At 57.4% G+C, this 14,920-nt stretch overlaps 4 protein-coding genes across 4 annotated transcripts; 1 reads left to right on the top strand and 3 right to left on the bottom strand.

Moving 5' to 3' along the window:
• Positions 1-1,315: 1,315 nt before the first annotated feature.
• LOC127024812 (phospholipase A2, membrane associated-like) lies at positions 1,316-3,493 on the bottom strand. The gene is made up of 5 exons (XM_050909499.1): positions 3,439-3,493; positions 2,914-2,970; positions 2,589-2,724; positions 1,972-2,078; positions 1,316-1,833 (listed from the first exon to the last, which is right to left on the bottom strand). The coding sequence occupies exons 2-5, from the start codon at positions 2,951-2,953 to the stop codon at positions 1,709-1,711; spliced, it is 408 nt and encodes a 135-aa protein (XP_050765456.1). The 5' UTR covers positions 2,954-2,970; positions 3,439-3,493; the 3' UTR covers positions 1,316-1,708.
• A 381-nt stretch (positions 3,494-3,874) lies between these two features.
• On the bottom strand, positions 3,875-4,770 carry LOC127024886 (basic phospholipase A2 Cdr-13-like). Its single transcript, XM_050909627.1, has 4 exons — positions 4,721-4,770; positions 4,318-4,461; positions 4,088-4,194; positions 3,875-3,999 (listed from the first exon to the last, which is right to left on the bottom strand). Exons 1-4 carry the CDS (start codon positions 4,762-4,764, stop codon positions 3,875-3,877), a joined length of 420 nt encoding a protein of 139 aa, XP_050765584.1. The 5' UTR covers positions 4,765-4,770.
• A 1,821-nt stretch (positions 4,771-6,591) lies between these two features.
• LOC127024834 (phospholipase A2, membrane associated-like) lies at positions 6,592-9,244 on the bottom strand. The gene is made up of 5 exons (XM_050909527.1): positions 8,775-9,244; positions 8,356-8,405; positions 7,694-7,838; positions 7,323-7,429; positions 6,592-6,981 (listed from the first exon to the last, which is right to left on the bottom strand). The coding sequence occupies exons 1-5, from the start codon at positions 9,005-9,007 to the stop codon at positions 6,836-6,838; spliced, it is 681 nt and encodes a 226-aa protein (XP_050765484.1). The 5' UTR covers positions 9,008-9,244; the 3' UTR covers positions 6,592-6,835.
• A 2,309-nt stretch (positions 9,245-11,553) lies between these two features.
• On the top strand, positions 11,554-14,920 carry UBXN10 (UBX domain protein 10). Its single transcript, XM_050909511.1, has 2 exons — positions 11,554-11,628; positions 14,024-14,920. Exon 2 carries the CDS (start codon positions 14,039-14,041, stop codon positions 14,918-14,920), a length of 882 nt encoding a protein of 293 aa, XP_050765468.1. The 5' UTR covers positions 11,554-11,628; positions 14,024-14,038.

Raw genomic sequence — 14,920 nt, 5'->3', positions numbered from 1 at the left:
TTAGCCGAACCGGGGCTTGCCATGATTCAAGATTTTCTGAGTCCGCAGTGTTTATCACTGGGGAATAAGGTATATTTTTGTGCATCGAACTGGCTGAGCTTCCAGGTGAAAGACCCTCTGCCCCAACTCCTCTACCCGTGGCAGATTTGCAGTCGTCCTTCTCCAAACGTGAAATAAAATCTCCCCCGGGGCCGAACGCCTCCTGGGAGGATGTGGGTTTTGTTTCTCTTTCGCGGGATGCAAAGCACAACTTTTGCAACCCAATTTATTGCAATGTACCGAGGACGTGCAGTATCTGAGCCAACACATCGGCGCTTGGAGCCCTGTATGAACGGATTCGTACAGCCAGATGTTCAAGCAGAAAAATACATAGATAGTTAAAATTCACCCAGACTTTAAACAGGGAGAGCGCGTTTCAGCTCATCCTGGCCTGCAATCTGTCTGCGCGATTGCCCCTCTCCCATCTCGGCGAGGATTTGATCTTTGATTTCTGCCTTGCAAACGGCAGCTGTTGGGTGAAGGGCTGCCCGCTCCTTCCTCGCCTCCCCCAGGACTAAACGCTGCTGGACGGGGAGGGTGATAGAGCTTGATGCCTGGGTTATAAGCCGGAGGGAAGCATTGCTGATTTAAGGGATGTTTCCTGGTGCCGTTGACTTCAGCTTTGGGGCAAGCCAGGGTGGGAATTACAGCTGCCGATGCCCAGGGCGTCAGCCCCCGGGGAAATAGCGTTTCGTTGCTGTTTCTGTGGCTATATTTCATGGCTGATCCCCACGGGGGTTTGCAGCGCTGAGACCTCCCAGGGGGTCTGACCTGCTGAATTGGTCTGCGGGGCAGAAAACCCGTGCCGTGGGGATGCTACGGTGGTTCGGGGGGAAGCAGCCACCGCCTGAACTGCCTTTTCCTAGGGGACGTGCTCGGGGTTGTTGCAGAATTGGGCCAAAACATTCTTTTCTGGTGAGACATATGTTTTGCTCCGTGCTGAGAGTGAGGCAAACTCCCGGCCACCCCGTTCGCAGCAAAGGTCGCCAGCGCCCGGCCCTCCCACAGCATCGCGCCTGCCCGCAGCCCTTTGCACCAGCTTCGACTTCTCTATCTCTGAGCAACTGCAAATTTTCAGAGCCTGAAGGCTCGGGGCTAAGCGGGGAGGCAGTTCAGGGGTGCAGATGCACGTCGGTGGGAGATGCATCACCTCTCAGGTGTCATTTGTTTCTGGGTATTTCAACGGGAAACCTAGCTAAGAGGTTAGCTTCTCCCCACTGCCTGCAAGGGGTGGTCGCTGGGCTCAGCTGAGTCACGTCACACTGAGGACTGATGTTTTGCGCTCTCTGGTTTTATTTTGGAGCAACAGCAAAGAATCTGCAGCGAAGCAAAAAGCAGAGGGAGCTGACAGGCTGCACGGGGAGCTCGAGCCAAGGGGAAATGAGTGTCAGCGGAGAGGCTCGCGCTGGTTTCCATCTCGCCCTTCGCCGCCACAAAGGCGCAGGTGTCCACCCCTCCCTTGTTTTTCTGTGCTGAAACATTGCATCTGCGCTGCTCTCCCTCCTCAGATCCAGTGTATAATGACACAACTTCACGAGAGGGTGGTTGTCCTCATGTCGAAGCCAAAAAGCCCCAGGAGGAGACCTGCCAGGGTTAGGAAAGGCTCCCTGCGGCGTGCCGTCCCTTCGCTTATCAGCCTGGAGGTGGTTTTGCAAAGAGCCCTTTTGCTTCAACGCCGCCCGGCTCGTCCCCGGCACTTGCTGCGACGCCGGGGCAGCCTCAAGCCGCGTATCCGGCAGAGCCGGGCTGCCCGCTCGCATCTGCAGGCACCTCTCTGGCACCAGGTCCCGGCGGCTGCAGGGAGGGGAGAGAAAGCACATCTGAGACCTTCTTTTTGGGAAGATCCCCGGGGTGCTGCCCCAAAAAAGGGGACCACAAAGGAGGGAGATGGTCTGGAAAGAGGCATCCTGAACCGCGACTGCGGGGACTCACTGCAGGTGGGGATTCCTGCCCGGGGCACCAAGAGGGGCTGGATCGGTCTCACGCGGCACCGCCGTGCAGCCAGCCTGGCGTAGCAGCAGGCACGGAGCAGGCTGCACCTGCAGTGAGAAGGAGAGCCTGGCCTCACCCGAAACGTGGCACCGGCTGCTTCTAACCTACCTGAAACAGGCTCTGCAAGCCGGGTGGGAAGAGCCACCAGCGTCTGCATCCTCCTCCTGCTCCAAATCACCCGGGAGCTGCTCTTTCCAGCCCGTTCCCGTGCCAAGCCTCTTCTCTGCTTCCCCGTGCAATCCCTGCCCAGCTCCGAGAGCCCTTGTGCATCCCGGCTTCGGGACCGTCCCTCTCCTCTGGTGCCATCCCATTGAGTTCAGGCAGTTGTCGCTGGCACGACCCTACTGACCACAGGGCTGGCATCAGGGGTGAACGCTGCCTCGCTTTTCCCCCCTTCCCTAAAACCTCTTCCCTTCCTGTTGCTGCCCATCGCCTGGTCTGCATTTTGCAAAGCTTCAGAGGGTGCTGCTGGGGTTGCTCACAAGCCCTGGGGGTTACCCCAGGGCCAGCATTAGCCATCCCGGGGCTGGCGTTAGCCCTCCCGGGCAGCGTTGTACCGGTCCATTGAAGCCTTTGACGTGCCGATGCTGCCCCGTCCCGAGTAACAGCTGTGGGCGGTCAGATTTCCTACGGTGCTTCCCTCGAGTCCCGGTGTGAACGTGCGCGGGAGCTTTCCATGAGCCGTGAACGCACCTAGAGTGACCAGAAAATGTGATTTTTGCAAGTTATATGCAGAAACAAAGCCTGGGGAACCGGGGGCGGAGAGGAGGGCTTTGCTGGGAGTCTCCTCGCGGAGCGCAGGGGGGTTTGGGGATGCTCCCCACATCGGCGCAGGGCTGCAGCCTGGCTCCCATCCGTGGGTCGGGGAATGGCTGCACTTACTGCAGGCAAACAGCACCGCCAGCGTCAGCAGGACCTTCATCTTCCTCTCACCCGGGCCTGGGAGGAAAAACAGAGGACAGACTCAGCCAGGCAGCATGGCCAGTCGACAGGCGCTGCCGTGCAAACCCTTGTCCCTCTGAAATCAGGTCAAATCGCCCCGAAATTTGGAGGGAGGAAGGCAGCCATGCCCCCTTGCATCTGTGTTGCTGCCTCTTGGCGAAAAGCAAACGCTTTCTGAAGCTGTCCCACCACCCGAGCATCTCCCACCTCCCGTCCCACCACTTTTGGCACCCAGGGCATCACTTTGCAGCAGCAGTGCAGCTATCCCCCTGGGGCTGCAACTTCCCGGCTGAGTTTTTATCTGAAAGCAATGACGCTTTATCCACAGGCACGGAAAACAGCAGAAGGCAGCATGCCTGCTGCCTCCTCCCAACATCCCCCCCCTCCGCCCCCGGTATTTTTGTTTCCACAGCAGCAATGCAACCACCCCATCGCAGCGGCGGGGCGAGGGTGGGAGTTGCTCACCGGGGGATCGCTCCGGCTCCGCTTCCTCGCTGCCAGCCCGTCCTCCCCGGGGAGAGGCTGCCCTCCGTGTCCGGCCTGCGGGCTCCGAACTGGAAGCGCTGAAATGACTCGTCTGTCCCAAAAACTCTTTATGCTACGCCCCTTCCCTCGCCGGCCAACCCCCCCTCTCTCCCCGTGGGCTGCAGCCCGCAGTGACGCAGGGGCCGAGACCGAGTTTTTGCAAAGTTTGGGGAGGCCGACGTTGAGTATTTACGGGGATTTCTCTCTCTGCCCGGCAGCAGCTCACAGAGGACCGGGGTGGTTTAAGCGCATTGTTTATTTTCACGTTGATTGATTAAATTTACAGCAGCACTAACGTGGTCCGCGCAGGCAGGGACGTAGGGCAATCCCGATGCAGAACCCACGCGCGTGCTCCGGCCCCGCATCCTGGCTCCCATCACCGGCACCAGTGCTTGGGGTAAAAGCGGTAGCGTTTTCTGTAGCTCCCGATGCTTCGCTTCAGGCAGAGCACCAGGCTGCGGTCGCACTCGCAGGAGAGCTGGCTGCACCAGGAGCCCTGTCCTGCAGGCAGAGGGGAGCCCAGGGTCAGCCCTGGCTTGGCGGGGGGGGGGGGGGTGTGTGACACCCCCTTTGCCAGGGTCCTACTTACTGCAGGAGGGGCTGCCGCTGTGCCAGCCGTAGTGGTAGCCCTGCATCTTGGCATTGCAGTGGTAGCTCAGGAGGTTGTCGTAGCAGGTATCGTGCAGCTGGCAGCATCTGCGCGGGAGCTCGAGGCTTTGGAGTTTGGGGTTTTTTACCCCCTACCCCCCCCTCCCACCCCGGAATTTAAAACTGTGCAAGGATGTGTTCGGGCAGGGAGATTTTTAAGTGGGTGCTTACCTGTCCGTGGCGTCCTTGGGCTGCCCTTTGCCCCCCAAGCCGCAGTAGCAACCGTAGAAAGAGTAATGCAGCAAGGCATTTTTCCCCGTCGCCTTCGTGATCATCTTGTGCAGCTCCCAGAGGCTCCCGCGAGCTGGGACAAGCCTGCGGGGGAAAATCGGCGGGGCTCACGCTGACGCCCAGCTCCCCAGCAGCATCCCCGTCCCTCCGGCCCCCAAATTGCGATGTCTTAAAAACGAGTAGATGCAACGGAGAGAAAACTTATTCCCAGCTCGGTGCAGGAGAGTTGTTGCATGTTTGGGAGAGGTGGTGATAGGGAAAGGTTAAGAAATCACCAGCCTGGTCCTAATTTCCATGGATATAACTGCACGGAGAGCCGTGGGACTGGTGCGAGCGAGGACACTTACCGCAAGCAAACAGCACAGCGAAGGCGAGGAGAGAGTTCATCTTTTTGACAGCCCTGGGAGAGGAAACCAAACCATTTGCCCATTATATCAACTCCTTTCTTTCTTACTTCCCACCTTGTCCGGGGGCAGAGATGCTCCCGACCTCCGGGGATTAGGGGAGATGAGGGGGGCGAGGATGTGCCCGTTGCCATCGCTTCGGCACAAAGCGCTGCTGCGTCGGGGACGGGAAGCAACGGGAATCGGATGGCGGAGGGGTGGGAAAAAGCAAAATGAAGGGAAAGGAAGAAAAGCCGGAGGAACAATCAGCCCCTGAGGGCTGCACCCTGCCGCTCTGCCTCTGGGCTGGCATCTCAGGTAGCCTCTCCTCTGCTCCTGCTTTCCCGGCATGGCCCTTGCTCCCCGCTTGCACTGCGGCTTTTGGTTAAAGTAGGAAAGGGAGAAAAAGCATTCCTCCATCCCCGCTAACCTCAGGAAAGCCACCGCCTGCTTGCAGGGCCCTGCAGCCGGCAGGGCTTGCTTTATATAGGGTTTGCTCCGCGCTGTCAGATGCTCGTTTTGCCCAAATCTTGCCGACTGGGCATTTCTGCAAAGGAGAAGGCGCCGTCCTTCCCCTTTACAGGAATGCAAGAAATCCCCCCCAACGCTGCGGCTCCGTACCCCACGCACAGGAGCTGGCACCAGGTGGGATGAGCCGGCAAAGCGGCATCATTTCCAGCCCGAGGAGGAAGCCAATGCTCTCTGCCCCTGGCTGGAGATGCCCGAGGGCCTTTTTCTCTGCCCTCCCCAGCACCACAGTGCCGTATCGGGGGGGGAAATAATAGCCCTGATTCAGCTTTTCCATCCCGGTAGCCGTGAACGAAGCAGGTTTGGGGTTTTCGAGGGGTCGTACGGTTTGGGAACTGTCCCTCTGTCACGCTGCAAAGGTGATTCAGGGCAAGTTATCTGTTCTTTGGGAAAAGTATATGGTGGACAATAAAAGCATCTCTAAAGGTGCAGTTCCCAGAAACGCGGGGTTACACAGATACCGGATGATTAAACACTCACCCACCGTGAGAGGAGAATGAAGCAAAATGGATGTTTTGGGATGAGTGAATGCAACTCCCCTTTATTTCTCTCTGGATGATTTTTCCACCTCCTCGTTGCAACGCCTATGCAGAACTCATCCCTTACGGAGAAACCATTTAGTCACCAACTTAACTGCCCTCCTAAATTAGCATCCGCCTTGGGATGGACGAGGCTTTGAAATCTTCCCTCCTCTGCGGATAACTATTCTTTAGCCTTAATTTTGGCCACCGTTTTTACGTAAGCGGGACAGGAGGGTCTCAAACAGCCTCCTACATTTTTCCACTTCCATTATTCCTGTAAAAACACCTTTTGGCCGTATCTTGCCTGCCCCTTAATGCACCGTTTTGTTTGAGCTCCGGGAGTGAGCTCAGCTAGCGGGAAGGGGTGTTGGGAGAAGCCAAAAAACCCGGCTGCCATCAAGGCTAACCGCTGGGGAATTATTTTGTTAACAAACCCCAGGGAGTTTTACTTGGTGGCATTTATTCGTCCCTGTTTCTCGATGCAAAGTGCTCCTCTGTAGCTGGGGATCCGGCAGCGGCAATATTGCTCCGCAGCGGGATAGACCTGGCGATAGACCTGCGAATTACCGCCGCTGTCGGAGCTTCGGCTTTTTCAGGCTGCTGTCGGGACCATGGAAGTATCGGGGTGTCAGGCAGATGGTGTGGCTAAGGCGTGAGATGCAAAAGTGCTCCCCAAACTCAGCAGCCCAGATGCCACCGTTGCAGTGCCTCGGTCTCAGCGGCTCTTACAGAAAAACACCACGGAGAATCATTTTGAATACGTTTTATTTCATTATCTTTGCCGGGAAATGAAATCGAGAGAGAAAAGAGAGGAGGAAGGGACAAAAAAATGGAAGCTGATGTGTCTTTTTGGGAACTGGGGGATCTCCATCCATAATGTGCGCGTGCCCTTTCTCACCCTGAGCATCATCTTGTGGGCAGCCTTGCTGGCTCCGGCTCCGTTCAGCCCCCACATCAGGCTTTTCTTGCCATAGCAATGGGGAAAACCAGTCAAAATCTGCAACCTTGCATGCAGATTTCCCCTCCTCAGCACTGGAGCTTACTTCCTCGGCATTTCAGCTTGAAATAGAAGCTGTAGGATTTATTGTAGGAATGCAAAGTGCTCGCGAAGCACGAAGCCACCGCCTTGTCGCATAGGCAGGTCTCTCTTTTGCACCAGCTCTGCTCGTTACCTGCGGGGGGGAAAACACGGTGCTCTGCGGTGGCTTTTCTGGCTGGCGTCGGCGATGGGGTCCCCTCGGGGCACCCCCGATGCCTGGAGCTTCCCCGGGGGAAGCGCATGAAGAAGCGTGCCCCGGTGCTCGCCCTCTCCGACCTGCCCGCATCCCTCGCAACACCCATTTATTTATCGTACGCTGCGTCCTCCCGTACGCACCCGACCGGGCGTCAGGCTGGTTTCATCCCCGGGAGGGATGCCCTCCGTGTACCCTGCTCCGGGGCTGGGGTGTCGCGGGGAGCAGTGCTGGTTCCCCACCTCCGTGGGACCCCCCCCTTCCTGCTCGGCGATACTCACTGCAGACGATGTCTCCGTCGGCAACGTCGAAGTGGTAGGGGGTTATCAGGGGTCTGCACTTGCCCTCTCTCAGCTTCCTGTAGCAGCAGTCGTGGGCATGGCAGCACCTGCGGGGGACACCGTGTCAAACCCCTGCCCCCAAACCCTCCCTCACCACACTTAGAAGGTAAAGGAAGGTCCGGCCTCAAATTTAAGGTGACCGGGAGGAGGGGATGACAAGGCAGCAGCAAGATGTGGCTGCGGAATGGAGCAAAACCCCTTCTCGGAGCACACCAGCCCCGGCAGGCTGCCAGCAAGGAGCTTTTTAGGGACCCCCACGCCGCATACCCCGCACCGGGGCGGCGAGTGGCGATGCTTTTCCAGGTACTCACCGGTCGGTGGAATCCACTGGAGTCCCTCTGCCCCCGATGCCGCAGAAACACCCGTACCAGCTGTAGGAGAGCAGGGCGCTTTTCCCCGTGGTCGACTTGATCATCCGCTCCAGCTCCAAAACGCTGCCGCGAGCCGGCAGCAGCCCTGCGGAGGGGCAGAGGGACGGGCTCACGCTGGTGCGGAGCCAGGAGGCAGGAGGCATCCCCTGCGCCTCGCACGGGGCAGAGGAATTAAATAAGTCTGACATTGCTGGAAATACACCACGAGAAGCCCCAAAAACCCCCTCAGGATCACGTCTGGTTTCTGCAGCTACCTGATTCAGCCTGGCAGAAGATATTATTGCTCTCTGTACGGGCTGTGCCACGCTTGCATCCTGCAACCAGCAATGCCACGTTGCCAGGATCAGCCCTGGGCTTGGCACAGGCGGGAAGGCAGGTGACAACAGGCTCCAAGGCCTCTTAAAGTAAATACGGATCTGAGCATCCCAAAGCCTCACCGTCACGAAGATCTCCAGGACTACAGCAGCGCTACACGAACCATTAGAGAGAAATCGCAAAATTTAAACAAAAACCTGAATCGTGCACAAAGATTCTGGGTTTGTACGTCTCTTTTGCCAACCAGACGAGATCCCAGCCTGGCCCGGTGAAACCGGGGCACTTACCACAAGCCAAGAGCACGGCAAAAAGGAGATTCTTCATCCTCGGGCTGGTCCTGGAGGAGGAAACCGCAACGGTGGGCGATGAGCAGCACCCCGAGGGCAGGACAGACGCTGCCCTCACGCCCACGCCAAGGGCACGGAGCCGGTTGGGTGCACCCTGGCAGCACCGCGCGGTGAAATTAGTGTCACCGTGGATATAGAGCATTGTGAAGGTATCACCGTGCCCGAGTGCGCACAGCTGGCTCCCAGTGGGGCCTTTTGACTCCCGTTTTGGGATGCGGCGCTTGGCAGGGATGTGTACGGGGACACAGCGGTTGTCCCGCCTGGGGCTGATGGAGAAGCTCCCCGTCTGCAGCCTCCCACCGCCGCCCCCCAAGCTGTCTGATGAAATAACAGGGCAATAAAATCCCCCCTCTCCTTACCCCGCGTGGACCTCACAGCTCCAAGACTGCCGGCTTAGCGGGTTCTCTTTATATAGATGGCGAGGTCCAACCCCTCCTCTATCTGCGCTGACGGCGCTATTCGCCGCACAGCAGGTCTCGCCGAGTGGCCCCTCGGTAAAGAACATTCCCATCCTTCCCCTTTTACAAGAAACTTGAGTTTCCCCGCAGCGACGTGCCGCCAGCACGGCCGGCGGCGACGCTCCCTCCGTCATCTCGCTTCTGCTCGTCGGCTGGGCACGAAGCTGTCTCCATCTCGGGCCGACGCAGCTTCTGGATGAGGCCGGTCAAGGTCTTGGCCTTGGTTTTAAAAGCCGCAGGCTTCGGTGGCTGGAGAGACAGGACGAAAGCGATTTATGCCCAGGAGGTGCAGAGCTGGCACCGCAGAGGTCGTTGCATCCTTGTTCCAGCTGCAGAGGCGGCACTTTGGCCTCAGCGTCGTCTCGAGTGGGTGCTTGGTTTTGCCAACTCACGCCCCGCAAACCTCAGAGGTGGTTTCTCTTGGGTCTTTCCTTTGCAATTGCCCCCCCCCCCCCCCAAATCCACGTCTGCATCCAAATCCGGCCACACCGAATCGCGAGGGGAGGCGAAGGTAGGACGGCGAACGCCGCGGACTCGTTTCGTGGGTCTGTAGTTTTCCTGTCCTGCCCTCAGGGCACGGGAGGCTCCGGGAACGCGTGGGCAAGGGATCTGCAAAATTAAATCATCGGCAGCAAAGGCTGGAAACGCCATGGAAACCCGACTTGGAATGCTTTCTGAATACAGTTTATTTAATCACCATAACTGAGACATGATACGAAGACACAAAGGCAGAAAACCGGAGGAGATAAGATCAAAAGCTGCTATCTTCCCTGCGAAACCGCGGGGCCAAGAGCAAACACGCACAAATGCACGGTATCAGGCGTGTATGCGGGGCTCCACCCTCAGTAATTAACCACACTTCTAGGGAAGGGAATTCGGGGCGGTAGGGATTGTAAGAAAATGGCTCAGGGGTCGGTATTCAAGAAGAAAACCCCTTGTTGAATTCCTTAAGAGCTGCTAAAGCTGCTCGCTGGAAGGGACATCACCTCCCGGCCGTCCTCTGAGGCTGGCAGAGATGTCTGTCCCGGGGCTTTTCTTCCCTCTAACCTTTTATTTCCTGCTGCCAAGTGGAATAAAAAGCCATCCAAGGCCGGTAAGGAAAGGATGGGAAGCAACAGCTCGCCTGCCTCTCCACTCAGGCGTGCCGAGTGGCTTACCCACTTGCCATCTGCACATGAAACCATCTCGAAATGCCACGATGCAAATCAACGGGCATCACGCCGACACCCAAACCCCCTCCTTTCCCCACCTGACTTTTAAAACCGTGGCATCCCTGACGGTTAAGCATCCCCTTCCCACCTCATCCGCAACAAACTTCCATTATAGAAGATTTTCCCCATTGCGGTGTTCGTTATCTGCTTTGGCGTTGCAGGTCCTTGCCCTTCGGGGCCGGTTTGCTGCTGTGTCGGCCCTGATGGGGAAAGATAGCCCTGATCTCCTGGGTTTTTGCCGTATAGAGTTTGGCTAAACCCACGTGAAAGGTACCGTCCGGGGGCCTAAACGGAGACCAAAAGGCTGGGATCACGCAGATTGGGGATCCACAGGTGGCTTTAACCAAATCCCCTCATTTTAAGCCCTCCGTCTCTGCGGAGGATCTCAGGAGAGCAAGCGCGCGAAGCTAAACCCTCTCTTCAATCAAGCCACAAACCCGAGGGCTTAAAAACCACCCGTGGCAGTTATCACCCCGTTGGAAATACGAAACTTTTCGGCCTTCCTATGGAGCAAACAAAGAGGGGCATCAACCCGCGCATCTGTTTGTTCAGGGCTTTATTGAAAATGTAAATACGCCCGGCGCTTTGATCTGCAAAGCGCGTGTCTTCCTGCGATATCGCTGGACATCCTGCGGACGGGACGAGCTGATACGCAACTGTTTTCTTACCTTTTTAGTGCGTGGCACGCCTTGATCTTCCCCCACCCGCAGGGCAGATAACGTTATCTGAAGTTATTTATTGCTTGTTTCTTGCTGCCTTTGGTGGGCATCTGTTAGTGGGAGAAGCATCTGGTTAACTAGAATCGGGTTTAAAAAGGGATTAACGGGGAGAGATGGAAATATCAGCGTTACGCGGTGCGTTCCCACAATGAAAACTGGCTCAGGGATCATTCATAGCCCGGGGGTTCGGGAGGACTCCCCCTCCCTGTCGGCGCACACCGGGATGCCAGGTTTCCAGGCTGCGGCTCTCCTGGTGCAAGGAAAGCTTAGAATTCCCCCAGAGAAGTTGTTCTAGGTCCCCGGATGACCTTGCGCGTAAAGTGTCATTTTTTAAAAGGCGTTCTCATCAAAACTAACGAGTTCGGTGTTTATTTGTCCGGTTTTATTCAGCGATCGCTCAGGTGAAGCTGTTCAATCACACCACGGTGAAACTCACGTCACGGCGGGGTTAAAACCTGGTCCCGTTGCTCCCATTCTGCCGCCTTTGCTCAGGAGAGGGTGTAACACCCTATTTTTAAACTTTCAGGGTTTAAAAAAGAAAAAAAAAAAAAGAAGGCTTTTGGGATTCAAGCGGGGTGACAACGGCGCAGTTTTGCTTTGGGTGGGATGGGGGAAACGAGAGCTCCCGCGGGAGGGACGGGGACAACCTCGGTAGCAGGCTCACCTACGGGGTTTGGAGCAGCTGTATGGGAGAGGACCCTGCTGCCACCACCCCGCTCACCCCCATCTCCTTGTGCCCCTCAGGACGAAGCCTCCGGCCCCACGTGAGGCCCGACACCACGTCCCGTCCCGGCGCAGAGCCCGCACGGGGGCACGGCGGCCCAGGTACGTCCCTCCCGTCTGCACCAGCATGCCGTGGCCATCCCCAGGGCCTGGTTACATCCCCCGGGGCCCACACTGGGTCATCACAGCCATCCCCGGGGCCTGGTTACATCCCCGGGGGCCCACACCAGGACATCATGGCCATCCCCGGGGCCTGGTTACGTCCCCCGGGGCCCACACCGGGACATCATGGCCATCCGCCAGGCTGGTTACGTCCCTCAGACCCACACCAGGTTGTCACAGCCATCCCTGGGCCCATCCCACAAGGCCGCTGCCGCGCCGGGGCAGCCAAGCCGGGCAACCCACCGCGGCCCCGGCCTCACTGCGCTCCGGGAGCCCCGGGGCACGGAGCGAAGGCGCGGGGAACCCGGCCGGATCCCGGCCCTGCCAAACCTCTCGGGCCGCGACATGGCGGCTGGAGGACCGCGGCCGGCGGCGCTCCGGCCAGTTCGTCTCGGTGTGTTGCGGGGCGGGGCCTACCGCGCGACCGGAAGTGGGGCGGTCGCCGTGGCAACGCGGCTGTGTTTGCCGGCGGGCGGCCCGAGGCGGCAGGTGAGGGGCGGCGGGGCCGGGCCAGGGCCGGCTGTGGGGCGGGTGTAGGGCCAGGGCGGCTGTGGGGCCGGGGTAGGGTCCAGGGCTGGCTGTGGGGCCGGGTTGTACGGTCCAGGACCGGCTCAGGGGCTGGAGCCTGGCTATGGGGCTGTGGAGTTGGGTTATAGGGTCGGGGCCTGGCTGTGGGGCTGGGCTTATGCAGCGGGGCTTGGCTGTGGGGTGAGGCCTAAGCTGTGAGGCCAGGCCTAGGCTTAGCTGTGGGGCTGGGGCCGGACTGTGGCACTGAGGGCTCTACTGGGCAGCTGGGCTATGCTGTGGGCCAGGGGCTTGGGGTGCCTGCCCTCCCAGGCCCTGGGGTCACCATGGTTGGGGGCACCTGTGGGCACAGCCCTCCCTGACTGCAGTTCCCCATCCCAACCCCTCACCCAGGCACCTGAATGTAAAACGCACCGTGTTTAAAACAGCTCCTCACGGTAAACCTCTAATATATACTGTGCTGAAGCGGTACAGACCCTCGCTCAGGAGGGTCCCGCCATGGCTTCTGGCAGGTTGTTTGTTTTGGGGGTTTTATTCTTCAAACTGGCAGTGTAACTGGTGATACCTGGTAAGTGCTCTGATGCGCTTGGAAGTTCCTCTTCAGAGGATGCCGAACTACAGCTTGTTGCCTTGGAGTTTATTTGTTAGAGGCAGTACATGAAAGGCACCCCCTCCCTCCCTCCCTCCCACAGGCTCCTAGGAAACTCCAGTGAGTCACCTGGGCTGCGTGTCCCTGTCCGTAGCTCTGCTCGAGGCTTACACAGGGATAGATATCTCTATCTCCAAGCAGCTTTGTACCGGCGCTGGTCAGGGCGCGCCTGTGTGCTGGGGCTCTGCCTTGGCTTTGCTCGGCGTCGGCTTGCTGAGCGTTTCCATTTTGCTGCGGTGGAGGAGAAATCATGCGTTAAACAACACATTGCTGGCAAAAGGTTGTGGGACAACCACAGTGGCTGTTCCCTTCTGTTTGTTGGTTTGTTTTGGGGTGATGAACAGCAGGCGAGTCCGACTTTATCGTTACTGGAGAATGCCAAGCGACCGAAGTTGACGTTTTTTTTCCCCGCCTTGATAAATCCTGCTACGCAAACCACAGAAAAGGCAGAGGAGGTGCGTGGCCCTGTCGCACGTCGCCAAAGTGTTGTGAGGTTGTGGCCCGGTGGTGTGGGCTTTTGGACTGCTTTGTCCTGGGAAAGCACGAGTGGTCTGAGCGCAGCTTAAGTTGGGGAACGCACATCAGAACATGGTTTCATCTTTAGTGGAGGTTAATATCAATCCCTGTTAAGTAGCTTTTGGTCACAGGAGAGGTCAGAATGGGTTTCTCTGTATTGAATCAGACTTATTCAATCTCAAAGGTCTTCAGATATTTTTAAAAAGCGAAACATAGTCAGTCTTACCCAAAAGTCCACAACGGGAACTTAATCTGTCACTGCAGGAACAGCGAAAAGGCCAGATCTGTGCTTTGAAGTTCACTCATCTCCCATTTTCACTGAGTTTCTAGCTTCAGAAAAAAATGTTTCCGTTCTTTCCATCAAAAACTTTCTTTCACTTGGGAAGGGCACAACTTCCCGATGCTCTGGGTCGACTTTAAACAATTCCTGACAAAGCCAGCACCTATAAATACACACATCCCGCCGTCTCTGACTCAGCCGTTACTGAACCGTAGGATTGCTGCCTGCCTACACAGTGATACATCAGATTTGTTGCTATTATTAGCTGACGTGCAGCACAAAAGTCGGAGCTGTAGGGAGATTAAGCTCTCTAGAAGCTTTCTGGCCAATTCCTGTAACTTTTCCCTCTGCTACCCCATCCGCAGGTGCCTTGAGAAGCAATGGCCACAGCGGCTCTTCTGAACTTAGCACCACCTCACCTCTATTTCCCTTCAAGCACAGCAGCCGCTTTCTCGTGGACAAACGCCGTCGACATGCACGTCACCAGGCCAAAATCTGCCAAGGGACGCACGAGGCCAAGCTTCAATTACTCGCAGAGCGTGGAAGCCTGTCCTTGCCGAGTGCCATCTTCCCTGCCACCAGCAGCTCCTCACGAATTAGTGAACAGACGGAAAGCGTCGTCCACAAAACCGGCATTCCCATCTGGCCAGGTATCTCCCGAGGAAATCCCGGAGCTCCTGCAGCAAGTGCCTTTGAGGACCTCCTCTTCCCTGAACAAGTACAGGGTGCTCCCCTCCATCGGCTGCAAAGGCGTAGGGAGCGGCGCTGTGGAAGCAGTGGCTGAACAGACCGGCCGGCTGAAAGTGAGTGGGGGGCAGGAGGACGCTCCGAAAATCAAAAATCTTTCTGGAGAACAAGGATCTGCCAGCGTGTTGTCAGAAAGAGATGTCCCCGGTGAAGAGAGCTCACACGTGCAATGTCCTCCTGAGAAGCTGGGAAGGAAAATGAGGCGAGAAAGCCCTTCGACGTTGACTTTAAGTTTGGAAGAGCTGCTGAAAGAAGAGTCGCACTTGCTGCTCGCTATTCGATCTCCCTCTGGTCAGAGATTTGAACATCATTTCAAGCCCACCGACAATCTCCAGATGGTCCTTGCCGTGGCAGAACAGAAAATGTCGGCCAAATACAAACGCTGCAGCGTTGAAACGATGGAGGTGCCCCGCAGGAGTTTCTCTGACCTTACGAGGTCCCTCCACGAATGTGGGATTCTCCACAAGTCCGTGCTGTGCATCCGACAGAAAGAGCAGCACGACGCAGATCTTTAG

Source organism: Gymnogyps californianus, chromosome 21 (assembly GCF_018139145.2).
Source record: "Gymnogyps californianus isolate 813 chromosome 21, ASM1813914v2, whole genome shotgun sequence".
In the NCBI taxonomy this organism is placed as follows: Eukaryota; Metazoa; Chordata; class Aves; order Accipitriformes; family Cathartidae; genus Gymnogyps; species Gymnogyps californianus.
The sequence above is the reverse complement of the archived record's forward strand: the minus strand, read 5'-3'. Positions and strand labels throughout refer to the sequence as shown.

Excerpts from the sequence above, each read along its gene's own strand:
- LOC127024812 (XM_050909499.1), bottom strand. The coding sequence starts at position 2,953 with ATGAAGGTCCTGCTGACGCTGGCGGTGCTGTTTGCCTGCA. Across the intron at positions 2,725-2,913 it reads GGCGGTGCTGTTTGCCTGCA|GTGCGTTCACGGCTCATGGA; the intron begins GTAAGTGCAGCC and ends TGGTCACTCTAG. Across the intron at positions 1,834-1,971 it reads GGCAGGAATCCCCACCTGCA|CCGCCGGGACCTGGTGCCAG; the intron begins GTGAGTCCCCGC and ends CCCTCCCTGCAG.
- LOC127024886 (XM_050909627.1), bottom strand. The coding sequence starts at position 4,764 with ATGAACTCTCTCCTCGCCTTCGCTGTGCTGTTTGCTTGCGGTAA. Across the intron at positions 4,462-4,720 it reads GTGCTGTTTGCTTGCGGTAA|GCTTGTCCCAGCTCGCGGGA; the intron begins GTGTCCTCGCTC and ends TTTCCCCCGCAG. Across the intron at positions 4,000-4,087 it reads CAGCGGCAGCCCCTCCTGCA|GACAGGGCTCCTGGTGCAGC; the intron begins GTAAGTAGGACC and ends CTCTGCCTGCAG.
- LOC127024834 (XM_050909527.1), bottom strand. The coding sequence starts at position 9,007 with ATGACGGAGGGAGCGTCGCCGCCGGCCGTGCTGGCGGCACGTCGCTGC. Across the intron at positions 8,406-8,774 it reads AGCTGTGAGGTCCACGCGGG|GACCAGCCCGAGGATGAAGA; the intron begins GTAAGGAGAGGG and ends TTCCTCCTCCAG. Across the intron at positions 7,430-7,693 it reads CCAGTGGATTCCACCGACCG|GTGCTGCCATGCCCACGACT; the intron begins GTGAGTACCTGG and ends TGTCCCCCGCAG.
- UBXN10 (XM_050909511.1), top strand. The coding sequence starts at position 14,039 with ATGGCCACAGCGGCTCTTCTGAACTTAGCACCACCTCACCTCTATTTC.